Source organism: Gossypium raimondii, chromosome 9 (genome assembly GCF_025698545.1).
Source record: "Gossypium raimondii isolate GPD5lz chromosome 9, ASM2569854v1, whole genome shotgun sequence".
In the NCBI taxonomy this organism is placed as follows: domain Eukaryota; kingdom Viridiplantae; phylum Streptophyta; class Magnoliopsida; order Malvales; family Malvaceae; genus Gossypium; species Gossypium raimondii.
The window spans coordinates 46,641,557-46,659,696 of NC_068573.1; the positions used below are offsets into that span (position 1 = coordinate 46,641,557).

The following is an 18,140-nucleotide window of genomic DNA, read 5'->3' on the forward strand; positions in this document are numbered from 1 at the left end:
CAAGACCTGACATGAAAGGCAGTTGGAACAAAAAAAGGACGGTAATTAAAAGTTGAAAGTTAATTTTAAGTCTCTATCCATAGTTGAGTTTGCTTGTATTATTTTATATTTAATTTTATAAAAAATTATAGAAAGTAATAAAAATTGTATAAAAGGAAATCAATGGTTATTGAAAAAAGATATCAGTAATAATTATGGGCTTGAAATGGAAGCAGTGGTTAGGCTTTGGAACCATTGGCTTGTGGTGGCAATAGCACAGTGGTTAGGGTTGGACCAGCTCTTCTCGATGACCCACTAACTTGCTTAAAAACTCCACCCATCTAATAATATTCAAGAAATTAATCCATTACAACATCCCAATCAATATTTTATTTATTTCATGATTTCATCTCTTCAACTTGAATTCGGTGGTACAATTCAATAAAATCCTTTTTTTTCTTTTTTAAATTATTTATTATTTGTTGGGTTTTGAAGTTTGAAAACAAGCTTATCATTTAAATTAAAATTATATTTAATTTTTATATAAATTTTTAATAAATTTATTACATAATTATTTACTCATATGCTTTTAATCTAGTAATATATTATTTGATTTTTTTAATACTTGTTATATTTATATCTCATATAATATGGATGTATGATCCTTTACATAAGAGGAAAAAACTTTAAAAATATATATAATCCTATTAAACACGTACTTACATCCGAAATCCAAACAACATATGTAAAATAAGTAATATTTCAAAATTAATTAGAGATTAAAAAAGTGTTGAATTAATTATTTTAAGCACAATTTCAAAATTTATTCAAAACAGAATACAAATCCAAAGCTGTTATTCCAACTTCAACAATAAGCAAAAAGTAGGGAAATTGATGCTTATCAGCCAACTGCAATAGCAAAAGAATTATGGGGTTACCTTTCATTCTCAAAGTTGAAGAAGACATCCACAAGATTTAGATTTCCTCGATTCAACTGCCATCCTCGGATTTACATAAACTGACTGGCACAAAACAATAGACTGAACCTGCAGGGACAACCCTTATTCGACTATCTTTATATAATAAACATAAACTACTTGACATATTAGCAGTACCTCGAGATTGATAGAACCTCGTCTTTCAGCTTCCATGTACAAGTTTTATAATCTATAACTTGTGATTACGCAATCTATACTGTATATGCGAACATAGGTAGCTTAAAACCGCTTACATACTGGGTATGTAAAGAGTGGAACGCTTGAAAACGAAGACAATGCTTGCATTGCCAAAGATTGGAAGTGCTTATTTTCAATGTGGATGACAGTCTAATTAGATACATGCTAAGCTACTGGCCATTAGTGGGGTTGGGGGCGTGTCTGAACCACGTAAATATCTTCCCCGAGAAGACATCCTTCAACATCTTGGGGGCAGCCAAACTTCTGCTCCAGGAAAAGCCCAATGGCACCGAGATGCTGACTAAACTGCTGACGGAATTTAGGATCAACTGTTAACGGTTTTTTGCTGTAGTCTACTGTCAAATGGTGAACTTCCCCATCAGCAGGGTCTGCACCTGATACTGCCATCTCCTCACTGAAATTTGCAAATGCTAGTGTCCGGACAGTCCTGTCAAACTTCCCAGACAATACACGCCAGGGTGTGCCACGAGTTCCTGAAGCAAGAGTTTCGCCTAACCCTGGAGCAATCTCAGCCTCAACAATGTTATGGTCCTGTTCAGTTGGGCTGAGTGTGTGGAGTATGAATGAAAGATCCGGTAAAAGCATTTCTTGGACCAACACTGCCATTGTAGCATCTTTCTGCGATATACCAGCAGCTCGGCGGCTCAGCACTGCCCTTCGTGTAAAGAGTGAGGCCCATACTTGACTAACAGCATCAGAAAAAACTGTTGGATTTGATAGACTGACATTTGGGATCGATTCGTAAAGTCCAGCAGCTGACATCCCCGCCAAATCCTCCACATTTGCACTTGAACGAACAATCAAGCGTGCTTCGTCTGGAAACATGCTCATGATGCTATCGAATATGTCATCCGAGAGATGGAGGGAAGAGACCAGTAGCTGAAGTTGTTTGCATAGTTTGTCAAGTGCATCGTTCTCGACTCCTTCTGTTTCTATCTTTTGTAGAAGAGTCATGAATTTTTTCGTCGATTTGTTTTCCTCTAAAGCCAAGTCCATCGAACCAAACGGTATAACTACTCCAGCAGGAACACGAAATGAAGCTGACACACCATTGTCATTGTTTACCGCCATAAAGAAAAAAAAAAGATCAATGACAATATATGAATGTATAATTTATAAGATAGAAGATTAATCAAAGTCCAACACAACAAATACAAAATGAATTTGTAAAACCATTAGCATAGGAACTCTTAAACAAATAAAATACTTTTGTATAATACTTCATTACTATGATACTTGGAGTTGAGTGTGAGCGTCCAATAAGGATATGCATCCAATATAGGTATGTTCAAATCTTTTAAAGCTTTTCCATGTATTTGAAGGATCCTTGGAGAGTCATATCCCTATTCCTATGTCCAAGTACATATCAGAAATGCATGTCAAAACATAGATATTTCAAGAAAAATGAAGATTCGGAGAAAACATAGCTTCATTGGCCTCTATTATGGTATTTTTTCAACATTATTTACATACAATATCATATGACTGAAGCCGCATTTTTGGCATTGGAGGATTGGGGGTGGATGGGGAGATGGTTAAGGCCTAAGGGGCACTTACCCGTATTGGAAGCAGCTGCCAAGGAAGCTAAACGGCTGCAAGCAGCTGCCTTAGCTCCTGAAGTTAGTACATCTGCCTCGGCAAGTGGTATAAGTCTTAAGGAAGAATTTCCCTGTATGAAAAAGAAAAGCCACTATTTTAAAAGAAAAAACTGAGATTGCTAGTTTAATGCAGTTTAAAATGGCAAAGAGCGAAACATGCCTTATTAAAGGCCGGGACTTTAACAGCCACCCCCTTGGCTGCAGATGAACCATTATTCGAAAGATTCTTCTTAAAAGAAACAGCATCACGATCATTTGAAGATGGACTTAGGTTCACGCCACTTGATGATGCTTCTAGTCTTCAAAAATTTACAAAAACAAGGAGGAAACAAACAAAGCATTCAAGTCAACGGTAAAAAGAGTTGACTTTCAAAGCTGATTGATGAGGTTGAAAGTTGATTATAGACTGTGGAGTATTTCAGAAATAACCTCATGTATTTTCCTGCGTGCTTTTGTATATCGGAAACTTGTTCTTCATCTTCACATGTAACAAAGACAACCTTTTCCTGCATAAAAGCATGTCGTTCATTAGTCTATCACATACTCATGTTACTCGAATTCAGATGTGAGTATCTAATACGGGTATGCGTCCAAAACAGATATCACAGGTATTAGATACAAGTACTTCAAGCAAAACGAAGAGTCAAAATAACATTGTTTCTATCAAAAGTATAATAAGAAAAAATTCGATGTCATAAGAGAGAAAGAACTTGCTTGTCGGGCCCTAACACCAAGATGAGACAAGTGAGGCAATTCCTGCAAAAGTATGACTCCGGTAATATTGGATCCAGCTGTTGTCACCTGTCGAAATGTATCAAAAGAGGCCGTGTGACAACTTTGCTCGTACATAAATGACAAGCAACATACAAGGACCGGGACAAATAATGTATTGAGAACAATCTGAAACCTCCTCATCTCCTTCAGCTTTATTGACCATGAGAATAACAGGTCCTTCCAAAGATGATGGCAGTGATCCAGGGACAATTGTCTCAACCTGAAGCAAAACTAATTCGACATCATGTATAAATAAAGGGACAGAATTTCACATGTCGGAAGGTAAGGTAGCACATGAAAACAAAGAGAGACAAGTTTTTTGACTAAACAACACTGTTCTATTGTTTCTCTATTTTCTCTATTCCAAAAATTAGATATAAGTTTTTAAAATCTGGTTAAAGTTTTTCAGAGAGTAGCTAGGACAACGATATACACGGTGTCTCATGTATCAACCATATTTTCAACAATAAAAACATATGCAGGTTTTATTTCCTAATGTATAGGCTCATTGACAAGAAAGGAATGAAATGAGAGAAACAAAGCTGTAAACATTGCTATCCTTGTAATTATCTGCAGTCACTCAAGTTATTGACGTACCTGAACCAATGTCCCAGACACGGATCCTGGAACAAGGACATCCCAACCTTGAGAACCTAGTGCTGTTCTCACAGCTTTCAGAAGAAAAGTACATAGTTTTGAAACCTGAAAAATTACCCTACGAATGATATTTCCTGTTAGTAACATAGAAAAAAAAGTAAATAAAGTCACAAACTTAAGGAGCATAACATTCTTTTGAAATTTATCAGAAACTTAAATGTCACCGTACCCAGCTCGAATCTCAGCTTCAGCATATGTCCTTATGCTGTTTTCCGGAATTCCAAGAGCTTTACCAAGCATCTTCAAGAGTAAAAAAATAATAATTTCAATTGAGGATTCCAGTTACTCCATTTATAATTTTTTTAATAGATTACTTATAGTATGAAGCTGCATTATCTTTCCAGAGTTTATCTCACATTACCTCCAAAGGTTACAGTCTAAACAGCTCCTTAACTTTAGCACTAAGATGATTTAAACACTTCCTTCCATAAGAAACATTTTCTTAGGCTGACATCAATCTCGAGTATAAAAAATTTTCATCCTGCAGTATGGAGCTTTTCTTTTTCACAAGAATATCAAATTCTTTACCTGCACTTTTTTAGGGAATATTTGCAGAAGTGCGTCGGAATATTCCTCGGTTAGCCTCCTTGTCCTGTCGAGTGTAGCTTTGAGTCTTAATGCCCAAATTCTTTTTCCATCTTCGCTTCCTTCATAGCAAACAACAGGGGACAAGAAAATAACATAAACCAATGTACCTAGGGCTAATTGAGTAACCATGCAAAACATTTCAAGAACAAAGAGATTAAAAGATGAGAAAGGCTATCTTAGTCGGACCTGAATGTGAGTGTCAGACATGAGTATATATCCAACATGGGTATATTTGAATTTTTCCAAGTTTTTCCAGGCAATTGGAGGGTTATTGGAAGGTCATATCCCCGTACACAAATCCAGATATGTGTCAGTATTGGACACGGGTACTTTAGCAAAAAGAAGAGTCAAGAGTAACATTGGAGAAAGGTACCTTCTTTGTCAAGAAGACCTTTCTCTTGCCATGCAGTGAGCTCACTTCCAATAGCAGCACATTCTCCGGGTTTCCAACCAGATAAACCAAGCTGATGAACACCAAGAATTAGGGACCTAAGTGGATTATTCCAAGAACTAGCTTTCTTCGTATCCAGATTATCTGCAAGCCAATTGGTTCCTCCCATAGCTTCATGTGTATTGTGCAGCCTAAGTCAATGCAAGTCAGTGCAGCATGAATAAGAGAAATGGAGAGAAAAGGACGGTAACGCTAAAACACATCTAAATGGAGCGATGGGACACCAGAAAGTACAATAATTCAGTATCTGTAGGAAACTATATTATTTGGAAAAAGAAAAAAAATCGTTACAAATGCAATAAAGCAATTCTGTTGTGGCTGAATAGGTATGATATGGATGATCATAAACACCTTTCATAAAGCAATTGTTGGCAGGGTCAAGCATATATTTGCATGCATGATATTGCATATTGTGTTGTATGAATACCATGCACAAATGAGCAACATATACAACTTTCTGTTCCGAGATTAGAAGCTCACTTTAATTGGCTCAAGCAGCCCTAGCAAAACATGATATAGTTCCTTTATTCTAGCTCACTTTGTTGCCCTTTCAGATTACCAAAAATATGACATCATTACATCCTATTAATATCAAATCTTGATATCATAATATTCTATAGAACTTCCCGATTTTAAGCATTACGTGGATCTTAGCTACAAATTCTACAAACAAAAGAATATAGATAAGTGACATCAGACATCAAGGGCATTAACTAAAATTAACAAGAATTTGGTGAGTAAAACAAACCCATAAGCTGATTAGGATTTTTGGCGTAGAGTCATAAACTGCTAATAAATTATTCTTCATAATTGGCAGAGGTATCATAATAGCTGAAAATTTTACAAGTCTAAGCATAATTATCAAAGCAACCGGAAAAAGGTTTAGATATATACCTGCTTAAGAGGAAAAAGGTATAGTCCTCGAGGCCAATCTCACAAAGCCGCCACTAACAATTGCAAACAACAGTGACCAGCAAAATAAGATGAGAGCAAGAGGAGAAAATTTCGAGTCAAAATTTCTGTTTCTATGAAGCTTATACCTAAACATTAGAACAATTGGACTTACCTTTTGACGCATTGCTATGGCTGCATCAGAAGCATCATTTTTAAGACCACTTTCGAGGCCCTTTACAATTACTTGTCTCAAAGCGCTCAAGGAAAGCATGGTCTTGATTAAATCCAAAACACTATTTGACTCTGCTGCAGCATCCAGACTCTGAAAATATAAATATGAAATAGAGAAATTAAGCAGATGCAACAAAAGTTAATCACTTAGAAAAGATTTGCAATAACAACAAAGCATTTTCTACTGGCTTAAAAAGTTTCATTAGTTGTACAACAATAAGCCTTTTTAGTTTTACACTACATGGGATTGGCTACATGCAGTGGTGGAGCGTAGTGGAGATAATAGGCCCTAAAATGGTAAAATTTTAATTTAGGCCCTTTATAATTTATAAAATTTTAAATTAGTAATAGTAAATTTGCACTTTGGCCCCAAAAAATGATAAAAAATTGATTTAACCCTTTAAAAATGATAAAGATATAGCTATTAAAATGATGAAATTGCATTTTTACTATCGTAAAAACGGCAAGCAGAAAAACAACAACCTACCTTTTTGCATTCTAGAAATGCTGCAAGAGCTGAAACGCCTCGCTCATCCAAGGATTCTCTAAGTGACTCAAGTTGTTCAGTGAGGCTGCCATAATATAAAATCTTAGATGCATAGATGTACAACAAGGAGTCTTGAGAAGTAAGACATAGCAATAAATAAAGAACTGGATCACCGCATGAAGTGGAAAACTCGAAGTAATCATGCATATATGATGCAAAAGGTTTAGAGTAGAAATCCACTCTTCTTGGTGAGCAACTTTACGTAGTAAATTGCTGAGAGGAGTTAAAACTAGACAGGAAGGATGAGAAATTTAAAACATAAGTAGAAAGAAGTTCAAATTATTCGAAATGAACCTTCCTGCATTGAAAAAATCTTTGAGTTCCTGATGGAATATCTTGAATTGTTCTATAAATGCTTCACTATATTCTCCAGGATTCTTGGTGATTCTTGCAAGCATTGCTTCTGTCGAAACTAAGTCTTCAGGGCCAGCATTTCGATGAAGCTTGTTCTGTATTGTATGCTTAATTTCTTGCTGGAACGTGTAAATTGAAATTTAATATAAAGGGTAAAAAAAGGAAAAATGGCCAAGTATTTCTAGAATCTGACCTTCAGATCATGAGAAATATCATTCCGATGAGCAATGTCTCTAATCCGAGTCAGTGGGACAGGTGCTGTAAATTCTGCTTTAAAAGATGGCAAACAAGGATGGATCTTGCGAATAACAAGCAGTTCCTGAAAATATAATTGATGTAACTGACATTACAAAAAGGAAAAGATATGAAAACTATCAATACAAGAACTGCAGTAATAGAGCACCTGAGGTGAAGTGTCTTTCCTACAAGTGATTTTTTCTAATTCACAAAATATATCCCTGGAAATCTCAGCATGTTTGTTTGGCCGGTGATGACCGCCGTCTTCAAAACAAGGAATTTGGCCAGTGTTTACCCACTGCATAAGATGAAGATTAAAGAGCAGTACATGGAAGAATAAAAGACGAAACCAAAATGTAACAAATGATATACAATAATACCTTTAAATAGACAGCAGAGCATATTAGAGCCTCTAACAGTTCCCCAATTTCCAAACTTTCATGTATTAGCTCACGAACTACTTCGAGCTTTCATTAGCAATAGGAACATAGACAGTGAAATATGTCAATGGTCAAAGAAATATAAAACAATCACAATCATCACCCACAACAATAGACGTTTACTTGCTGAGCAATGATCTAAAATAATGAATGGACAAGCCTTTTATAAAATAAGCGCATTTACTGTAAGAGCAAGCATGTGAACATAGATGGCATGGAACATCATACTCAGGTAATCAATCAAATGAATTAATGCTACACACGTATCACAATTTCCATATATGAATTCTGCAGTTAACATAAATTAACCATATGTACCTTTCTCCACCAATTCCTTGCATTTTTATCTTCTTCAACTAGCTTTAGAGCAAACCCTTTAAGACCGGTTGTATCCCATTTCCTCTCAACTTCTCTATCGTGATGCTCATTCGACTGGATGAAGGAGGCAGCCCTCCCCTGCCATTGTCCGACAAAAGGACTTGTTCCAACCTCTGATGCATCGACAGTGGGCTTATGACCAACACCCTCCACTCTGTCTCGATAATCTTCCAAACCTAAAGGCAATAGTTTCACTGGCTCGCCTGTCGAGTTCCAGTGGCATACTATCACATAACTCCCTCCTTCAGGCAGTTTCAGGATACGGTTATTCCCAGTTTCCCATACCAAAGTCTTATCGTTCCCCACAATCACAAATTTAAACTCAGCAGACTGACCACCATCAAACTCGAAATCGCATACCCAGCCGCGTTCAGACCAGCTCATAGGCACCTGTTTTTTCCAGGATCCCAATTCCTTTGCAGACCCTAAAAAAACTACATGTTCACCATATTTAACTTGGTGATCTAAGCAAATATTAAGGCATACTTTTCCAGGTGCAGACAATTTCATCCTCGTTTTTTCTTCTTCTCTGTTCCCAAAAGCAAAAAAAAAAAACCACTTTAGTCATCTACAATCTTAACAACATTGCAATAGCATTTCATCAAATCAATCACAAAAAAACCAAACAATGGCATTTTCTTTTAGATCATAACAATACATTCCATTTTGGGATGGTACAAACTACAAAACATGTGATTTATCATAGAAAATGCTACACAACAGAAATGGTCATTCCATTTAAATCCATTTTTCATAAATATTTTTTTCAAAACGTTGAAGCAAATGAATACTTTATTATATAAGAAGCCATATCAACGAAAATCTTTAAAAAAAAGGTACATAGTGGGAGCAGCGGAAACTGCAAAAACGAGAGGCTTATAGGGATTAAAGCGGCGGTTGATTCCCGGAGAGAAAGGAAAAGAAAAAGAAATCCTGGGATAGAAAATGGCCGTGTTTGGGCGGAATGTGAGTTGCTTCCGAAATAAGAACTGGGAATGGAGTGAGCGTAGATAAATAGAACCCATTGCTTTGTTTTCGTTGATCGTCTTTGAATTTGAGTTTCTTTGTTTGTGTTTTCAAAGTTGAGAGAATTAATAGAGTGTTTTTTTTTTTCCTTTTTTGTGAGAGTTTCAGTGAATGATCATATGATCGGGTTTGCGCCATTTTTGTGGGAGTGTTCAAGCTTTGAAAGTGATGGTTCCGCGCCACGTGGAGTGCTGAACACATCCCAATGACTATCTCTTTTTATTTCCTTACATTTATTTCGTTGATTTTTTTCTTTTATTTACAACTATCACTTTTGAATTGAGATATTAAAAAGGAAATATATATTGTAATTATAAATGATTAATTTTATAATTAGTGCAATAAAAAATATAGCAATGAAAAAATAAAGCAGAGATGAACTTGTTGAATGGACCGGTTTAGGATAAATTTACTAACAATCTCTACGTTGTTGGCTCTCCCTACTTATTTTATGAGTACACTCCGTTGCCCATTTCAGTGTGTAAGGAGATTGAAAAACTAGCCCGTGCTTTTATATGGGGTTCTAATGCGTTGGTGCGGAAGCCTGCTTTGGTTAGTTGACAGACCTGCTGTAAGCCGATTGCGTATGGTGGTCTGGGGATTCGTGACTTCGCCTGTCAAAACAAGGTCTTTCTCCTCAAACTTGATTTCCAGATTGTTGCAGCCACTGATAAATTTTGGGTCCAGCTTCTTCGGGTAAGTATGGAATCCATGGTGTTTTGCCTAACACTATTGCGAGCAGCAGGTGCTCGTATCTTTGCGATGTCTATCTACTGTGTGGCCTGATGTCCTCGCTGGTGTTTATTGGATTGTTGGCAATGATCGAATTGTTAACTTCTGGAACGATGTCTGGGTACCTGACCTTCGTCCGCTAAAAAGGTTGTTCATTGGTTCTGGGCTGTTGGAAGAATCTGTTCGAGTTTGTGGTATGGTCACTGCTTCTAGGGACTGGAATTGGGGGCTTTTGACTTTGGTTTTGCCATTGTCGGCTTTGCATTTGATCGCGGCTGTTTTGCCGCCGTCCGAGGCAGCTGGGAATGATCGCATCGCTTGCCGCTGGTCTTGTGCTGGCGAGTTTTCGGTTGCCAATACATATGCTCATTTTCGACAGTTGGAGGGCTCAGCAAATCCGGTTGATTGGCATTTGGTTTGGCGCTGCCATACTCCTCAACGGGTTCGGGCATTTCTATGGTTGTTGTGGGATAATCGTTTGCTCACAAATGATGAAAGGGTTCGCCGGGGAATGGCTTCGTCCGGATGCTGCGAACATTGTGGGGCTTCCATGGAAAATTCGATTCATGTCGTTCGTGACTGCTTGTTTGGGCGAGGGGTCTGGTGCTCTATTGTTCCTGCTCATTTGCGTGGTACTTTCTTCACACTTCCACTAGTCCCATGGCTTCGGAGGAACTAGCAGAATATGGATCCTATAGCGTTGCCTGATGGTGAGTGGCCCACTGTTTTTTCCCTCATTTGTTGGTGGTTGTGGCGTTGCCGAAATCAGTTCGTTTTTCAGGGTGCTAGTAGCAGCAGCTTGGAGGTGGTTTCGATGAGTATGGGTTGGGCGAGATGTCTTTGGAAGGACCTGAATTGCAGCACTGTTGCTGCTGGCGTTGGTTCTATCGTTCAGTGGCATCCGCCGGAGAAGGGTTGGCTTAAAATTAATACGGATGGAGCGTGTGGTGGTAGCTGTCAACGTTCTTCTGTTGGAGGTGCGTGTCGAGGTTCCACTGGGGACTGGTATTTTGGTTTTGCAACGACATTAGGGGCATTCTCGGTTTTTCAGACGGAGGCGAGGGCTTTGACGAAGGTCTCCGACTCTCATGGGAGCGCGGCTATCGTAGTGTCGAGCTGGCAAGCGATAACGGGGTCCTCATCGAGTCCATTACTGCTGGTTGTGCTGCGGATAGTAACCTCGTGGAGCAGCGGCTTTTATCTCAACTCCTTCGTCGGAACTGGTCGGTTAGGCTGCGTCATGTTCGTCGTACTGCTAACCGTGCTGCCGATCATATGGCTAAACTTGCAGGCGCTGTTGAACAAATGCGGGTGTTTGTTCAGCCTCCTGGTTCGATCTTGAATATTCTCGCACAGGATATTTCTGGTTTATATGCTAGTGCATGTTAGTTTATATGTAACCAGTTCTTGTCTACCGAAAAACAAAATAGCGTCAAATGAAACCATCTGAATTTTTTAAACTACAATAGCATATCATTTAATTACGATTTTTTTATAAAACAATATTTTTAACTTACTACAAAATGATGATTTTACTCATTTTCTAATATATATTTTACACAAAATGTATTCCTCGGAGTTTCACAGTTCATAATCATAGATTTAATCTTTTATGTTTATATTTTTTTCCAGGTTTTTATTGTTTTTAACTAAATTTAGTTTTTATTTTTCAAAAATAGTTAAATCGTTTTTAATGAAATGATAATTAAAATGTTAATCTTTTATGTTATTGACGTGACTACTCGCATGACAGATTATGTGTACATTATTTGTTTTATATGTCACATCAATAAATAATTGAAAAATTAAAAATATAATTAATTAAAATTAAAATTTTAAAAATAAAATTTTCATAAATTAAAAAAATAGCATAGAGTATATGTGAATTGTCATGCAATTTGTTGAGTTTAAAAATTTTAGTTAGTATTAAAAATAATCATTTCGACTCTTTGTTAAAAAGTTGATGGACAAATTTGATTATTTTTAAAAAGATAATGGCAAAATTTAGCTTGAAAAATAAAGATCGAACAAACAAAAGATGTAAATGTTATAAACTAAGGGTGGGTTTGGATGAGCGATTGGATGCGGTGCGGTGTGTTTAATTTATTTTTTGTCTCACGCTACAGTATTGCTACAGTGTCTAATCTCACCGCCACCGCTGTTTTTACGCTAACTGCAGGTAAACGCACTGCCCATCCAAACTCACCCTAAATTTGATATTATGTTTTTATAGTGATGAATAATTTTGAGACACAGTGAAATGAAAATTTTTGAATGAGTAAAAAAGAGAAAATTAGGTAAAAATGTCAAAATAAAAAAAATAGAAAATTAAGGTAATAGTCCGATTTTAAAGAAAGAAACAAAAATTATACTATAAAAGTATTTTTCAAAACACACTTTTTATACAATGGTTTTTTTAATGCATTGGTTTTTGGTTAGATTATTAAATGTTAGTGGTTTTATATTTAAGATTGATTCGATTTTCTCTTATCAATATTTGTATTTTTATTTAATGTTGTTTTATTTTTATTTTTAATTAATAAATATATTATTTTAAAGTTTTTAATTATTTTTAATTAATAAATTTTTATTTATATAAATAAAATAGTAATGATAGAATTATATAATAAAAATATATTTTTATATATAGTTATGTTAGTAATATTTTAATTAATAATCTCTTTATTTATATATTTTAACATAACTATATATAATATATATTTTTATTATATAATTACTTATTTATTATTTTATTTATATAAATAAAATATGAATTAATTAAAATATGAATTAAAACTTTAAAATAATATATTTATTAATTAAAATTAAAAATAATATTAAATAAAAATACAAATACTGAGTATAAGAAAAATCGAAACAAAATTATTAACAGTTAACCTGACAAAAAAAAAACTAATGTATTAAAAAGAACAAGTTTTTGGAAAAACGCTGTTCTCATTCTGCCCTGGGAAATTCGGACGTAATTTTTTTTTTAATTTCGCCATTTTTACCTAATTTAAGAAAAACCCTAAAACTTGACTCCGTCTCATTTTCGACACTTGAATTTCCACTCTGTTTGAAGAATGAAAAAATAAGCTATATACACTGAAAAATCTGCTCATTGTAACAACCGCCAATCTCCACGGCGTTCGTCACCTTTCTCTCTTCAATCAGAGGTATTTTTTTATATCTATTCTTTCTTACGAATATTCATTGTTACCCCTTGATTTTTAGGGTTCAGTCTGCCGATTTCTTTAGGAACTTGTCACTTAAAGATGTTTTTAGCAAAAAAATGTTGATGTTGTTGTTGTTGTTGAGGTAAAATTAGCTATTTGGGGTAACTGGGTAGTGTAATTGTGAACTGTTCTTGAGTTAATTCCTTGTTTCTTTTGGATCCATTAAATTCGGATTTTTTAGGGTTTTCTTTACCCCAATCTCAAACTTGGTTCTCTTAATTCAGATTTTTAAGAAAATATTGAGTAAAATGTTCACAAAAAATTGGAGCAATTTATTTCCTTTCAAATTTGAAAGTGAACAACTAAAGAGTACATAATTTTAATTGTTATAATAACAAATATAGCTCTTGATGTTTATATATTGTAAATGTTCGCAAAGTAGGTAAATGTTGTGAGCTAAATTTGTTAATCAAATACTAAATTGATAGAATGCCTTAACTTTGAAGAAAAATATTAACATTGTGATTTGTTGTTCTTAGTTGCTCATTGTTGAAATTGATAGGGATTAAATTGTTCTTAGTTTTAGAGGGACCAATTTGCTCAATATCGAAATTGAGAGGTACTAGAGAGGTCTTTTACTTCTTTTCTCAATATACAAAGATGAGTACTTTTTAACTTAAATATGAAAAATGCCTATATATATATGTATAAAACTGTTTCATTTTCATGTAAGTTCTATTCTGTATCCTTCCTTGTTCATTTTTCAGTTTATAATGTTTATGTTTTTATTCCTGTAAAGACAAATACATCTTCGTTTTTGCTAATTTAGGGTGAAATTATTTTTCAGGAGTGCTAAAAAAGGTACATTTTTGTGTAATTCTTTTGTCCGATTGGAATTTGATTAGTGTATATTCGAACCTTTAAGGTCTTACTCGAGTTTTCTTATAGTTGAAGTTCAGGGACGACAAGCCAAATATGCGAACAGCTTCTCAACATCATCTGATGTATTACTTTTCGAGCAGGTCTGTGATAGACTCAAAATGAAATTACAGCTGATGCTTTATCTGTGAGATTTAATATCTTTAAACCTATTGTAGAAGAGGCTCTTGCAAATTCCATCAGGCGATTAAACCCAGAGTTTGGAATTCTAGTCAAATTAGCTTCACCGGAAGAGGTCAGAGTCTTCGATTTCCAGCACCAATCCGCAAAACCAGATTGTTTGTGATTTCAAACACGGATGATGGCTATGCATGTGCCCCTTTGCTAGAAGAAGAGCGCAATACGAACAATGTGCCCACTTCGGAATCAGAGACATTCTTTAGCGAATGGTCTCCTCCAAGTTTCTTATGGAGAGGATTGTCCGTTCTTGTCCTCGCAGGGCAGGTTATTATTCGGATTTTAAAGGGTAAAGTCCACTGGGGGAATACTCTCGAACAACTGGAGAGAGTTGGACCGAAATCAGTCGGGGTTTGTCTTCTAACCTCGGCATTTGTCGGCATGGCCTTCACCATTCAGTTCATTAGAGAATTTACCCGATTGGGTTTGAACCGATCAATTGGCGGGGTATTAGCCTTAGCATTCTCGAGGGAGCTAAGTCCTGTGGTTACATCGATTGTGATTGCTGGACGAATTGGAAGTGCATTTGCTGCAGAATTAGGAACGATGCAGGTTTCAGAGCAGACCGACACTCTAAGAGTTCTTGGATCGAACCCCATTGATTATTTAGTCACACCTCGAGTTATCGCTTCCTCTTTAGCTTTGCCGTTTTTGACTCTGATGTGTTTCACGATCGGGATGGCATCGAGTGCCCTTCTGGCCGATAGTGTTTACGGGATCAGCATTAATATCATCTTAGATTCAGCACAAAGGGTTTTACAATCATGGGATATAATTAGTGCAATGATTAAATCTCAGGTTTTCGGTATGATTATGTCGATTGTGAGCTGTGCTTGGGGAGCCACCACAATTGGAGGAGCCAAAGGTGTTGGTGAGTCGACTACTTCCGCTGTGGTTATCTCACTAGTTGGTATTTTCATGGCGGATTTTGCACTCTCGTATTGCTTCTTCCAAGGGGCTGGAGATTCTTTGAAGAATTGTGTATAAAGTTGTTCCAAGTTTTGGCTAGTTTGTGCTTTGACCATAAAGAAATAAGAGCTCGTTACCGGGTTCAATTCGGATAAAGCTCAAATGATAAGCGGAGATATTTTTGTGAAGTTTTTTTGTTCTTTTTTTGGCTAGTTTATGATTAATGTAAGTATTGCATTCTTGGTATATGTATTTATAGGTATTCATGGGTCGGGTCGAGTTTTAGTCGGGCTTAAGGATAATATTAACATATTATATTTGTTTTGCTCAACTTAAAATATGAGTATAAAATTTTGTTTAAATCCATATTGTAAATAGGTAATTTAAATTTATTTTAAGTCTACTCATGTTATTTTAATTTGTTACGAAAATATTTATATTATTTTTAATTTAATATTATATAATTTTATGTATTTTTATTTATTAAAATTTTATATATAGACAGAGTAACATTTTTAATATATTATATTATAGTGGCGAGAATCTTATAAAGATATAATAATAAAATATTAAAAATGTTAAAAAAAGAGTTGTAGAGATTTTTAAGATTACTTGTGGAATAAAAAGTATATATATGTCAAATAATAATCTTTTAATTATTATATATTATAAATTATATAATATGTAAAATTAATATTATATTGTATATTATAAACTTAGAAAAATGGACCGAATTAGGATTAGATATGAATGTTTAAGTTTGAGTACAACTCATATTTTAAATAAGTTTAATATTTTGTCCAAACTTATTTTTGAACCTAATATTTATTTAAGTCCTCCTAACTTTCGAATTTAAGAGGATGGCTCAATATTTGAATAAATTTACTCTTAAGAAGAATACAAATTTAAATTCTAGAAATAATGCTGAAAATAACAACTACAAACCTCTAAAATAATTAAACTTCACAAACCGTAAAATCAAAAATGAAAAGAAAAGTATTGTTGAAAACATTCAATTAAAATTCGAGAACAATTAGATTCTATCACTATTGAGTTTTGACATTTTAAAACACTTTTTTTCATATTATTTTTAATAAAATATTCTTTTCAAATTAAATTGTTCATAACAATAATATTAAACTAACCCTAAATAAAGTTTAAAATGGGAATAAAGCTTATTTTATTTCAAATATAAAGTTCAAAAAAAAAACCATGCTTGAGAATCAAATTCAAAATTTTGATCCCATTTTGATTTGAGAGTAATTAGATTAATTTAGTTTGCGGAATATACGATTCCAATTTGCAAATTCATAATTATTGTAATCGAGTTTAATTTTATTTTCTATACATTTTCACTGATTTAACTCAAAAATACACAAATGATAAAGCAGAAAATTGGTCCAATGAACCTTCAATTGTCATCAAGCATGGCTTTATTTTGTTTATTAATTAAAAAAAACAACTTTATGGCATTGAAGGAGTTAAGATTAAGCAACAGATTAAAAAATTTGAAAAAAAATCACTTATTTTTAATAGAAAATCGTTTATTAATTTATATATAAATTAAAAAAATCATAATGCCCAAGTGATTTAGATCCATAAAATATGGTGGTAAGCCATGTAACTTAACTTTAACGAAGAGTAAAACTTTAAAAACAATTTAAATATTTTTATTAGTTTCAATACTATATTAGTATTGAATGTGGTAATTTCTATATTTACTACGCATGTTGATGTTCATTTTCACGTTTTATAATCATATTTATATTTAATCTAAATAATTAAAATATAAATTCTAAATTCCTAAGTTATATCGATCCATAAAATAGGGATGGTCAGCCATGTAACTAGTAAATTTTCTCTCTCTAAATTAATTTAAAATATTTTACAAATTTTAACGAAAATATTTTATTAATTCTATCTTTTAATGGGTTGACAAAATACGAAAAATTAATAACGGGTTCACTCTAATAGATACCTTAAAAATCAAAAAATATTTTATTAATAAATTGTGGGCATTTATGTTGCATTTATATTATTTTCATAATGAAAAATATAAATTGGCAGGTTTACAATTGGGTTAACTAATAGGGTTTGGTTTGGTTTAATTTCGAAGTTGAGGTCTTAAGATCTTTGAAATTTTGTATTTGAGTCCTCTTATATAATAGCAGTTGGGTTAGTTGTTTAATTCAATTCATTTCGGTTTAAGTTGGTCGTAGTTTAAATATGTTAACTTGGTTGGTAGGCAATTTATGCAATTATTAATTAAAATGGTTGAAATAATGCAGTCTTTTGAGATTATATCATGTAATCACCTAAATTATTTTAGAAAAATATTATTTTGTATTCTCAGCAGGGGTTACTTATATATTCTAATTTTATAAAATTAGTATTTTTATAGGTTAATTATTAAATTAAACCTTTTTAATGTTGAAATTATTAATATTCTAGTTTTTCTAATATTATACTTATCTTTACTTTACTTTAAACAATAAATGTAAGTTTAAGTGAATATTGGAGAATAAAATCGTAACCAAATCTGTGTAATATTTGATTATCTTTAATTAGCTTGCTTGAATCATTCTATATCTTCTTCTTCTTTTTTAATAAATAGATGGTATGGACTTAGGGACTAAGGGTGAGTTTGGATGAGCTGTGCGTTTACCTGCAGTTAGTGTAAAAACAGCGGTGGCGGTGAGATTAGATACTGTAGCGATACTATAGTATGAGACAAAAAAGAAGCTAAACACACCGAATCCAATCGCCAATCCAAACTCAACCTAAATTTTTGATAAATTCAGGGGGTGTTATAAAAAATACACGGAAATGGAAACCTATTAAACGTAATTAACTTCGG

At 34.0% G+C, this 18,140-nt stretch overlaps 2 protein-coding genes across 6 annotated transcripts; one reads left to right on the forward strand and one right to left on the reverse strand.

Annotated features, from left to right (window-relative positions):
• Positions 1-918: 918 nt before the first annotated feature.
• Positions 919-9,440, reverse strand: LOC105800407 (phosphoglucan, water dikinase, chloroplastic). Its single transcript, XM_052621436.1, has 19 exons — positions 9,165-9,440; positions 8,265-8,853; positions 7,887-7,973; positions 7,673-7,804; positions 7,463-7,588; positions 7,210-7,388; positions 6,856-6,940; positions 6,310-6,459; positions 6,138-6,190; positions 5,166-5,374; positions 4,733-4,851; positions 4,374-4,444; positions 4,145-4,262; positions 3,681-3,767; positions 3,488-3,574; positions 3,203-3,279; positions 2,934-3,072; positions 2,737-2,844; positions 919-2,243 (listed from the first exon to the last, which is right to left on the reverse strand). Exons 1-19 carry the CDS (start codon positions 9,347-9,349, stop codon positions 1,335-1,337), a joined length of 3,510 nt encoding a protein of 1,169 aa, XP_052477396.1. The 5' UTR covers positions 9,350-9,440; the 3' UTR covers positions 919-1,334.
• A 3,575-nt stretch (positions 9,441-13,015) lies between these two features.
• LOC105800408 (protein TRIGALACTOSYLDIACYLGLYCEROL 1, chloroplastic) lies at positions 13,016-15,649 on the forward strand. Of its 5 annotated transcripts, none has more exons than XM_012631531.2 (4): positions 13,016-13,258; positions 14,088-14,119; positions 14,207-14,280; positions 14,356-15,649. In XM_012631531.2, exons 3-4 carry the CDS (start codon positions 14,234-14,236, stop codon positions 15,359-15,361), a joined length of 1,053 nt encoding a protein of 350 aa, XP_012486985.1. In that variant the 5' UTR covers positions 13,016-13,258; positions 14,088-14,119; positions 14,207-14,233; the 3' UTR covers positions 15,362-15,649. The 5 variants fall into 5 exon arrangements, with proteins under 5 accessions (XP_012486985.1, XP_052476904.1, XP_012486980.1 ...); XM_012631529.2 differs by having other exon boundaries at positions 13,017-13,258; positions 14,106-14,119; XM_052620944.1 differs by having other exon boundaries at positions 14,106-14,280.
• Positions 15,650-18,140: the final 2,491 nt, after the last annotated feature.

What these genes read in the sequence shown, in the direction of transcription:
- LOC105800407 (XM_052621436.1), bottom strand. Translation starts at nt 9,349, where the DNA reads ATGGGTTCTATTTATCTACGCTCACTCCATTCCCAGTTCTTATTTCGG. An exon ending in GTTTCCGCTGCTCCCACTAT is followed by an intron (nt 8,854 to 9,164) that starts GTACCTTTTTTT and finishes TTTTGGGAACAG; the next exon opens with AGAAGAAGAAAAAACGAGGA. An exon ending in TTGGTGTTAGGGCCCGACAA is followed by an intron (nt 3,280 to 3,487) that starts GCAAGTTCTTTC and finishes GCTTTTATGCAG; the next exon opens with GAAAAGGTTGTCTTTGTTAC.
- LOC105800408 (XM_012631531.2), top strand. Translation starts at nt 14,234, where the DNA reads ATGCGAACAGCTTCTCAACATCATCTGATGTATTACTTTTCGAGCAG. An exon ending in ATGTATTACTTTTCGAGCAG is followed by an intron (nt 14,281 to 14,355) that starts GTCTGTGATAGA and finishes AACCTATTGTAG; the next exon opens with AAGAGGCTCTTGCAAATTCC.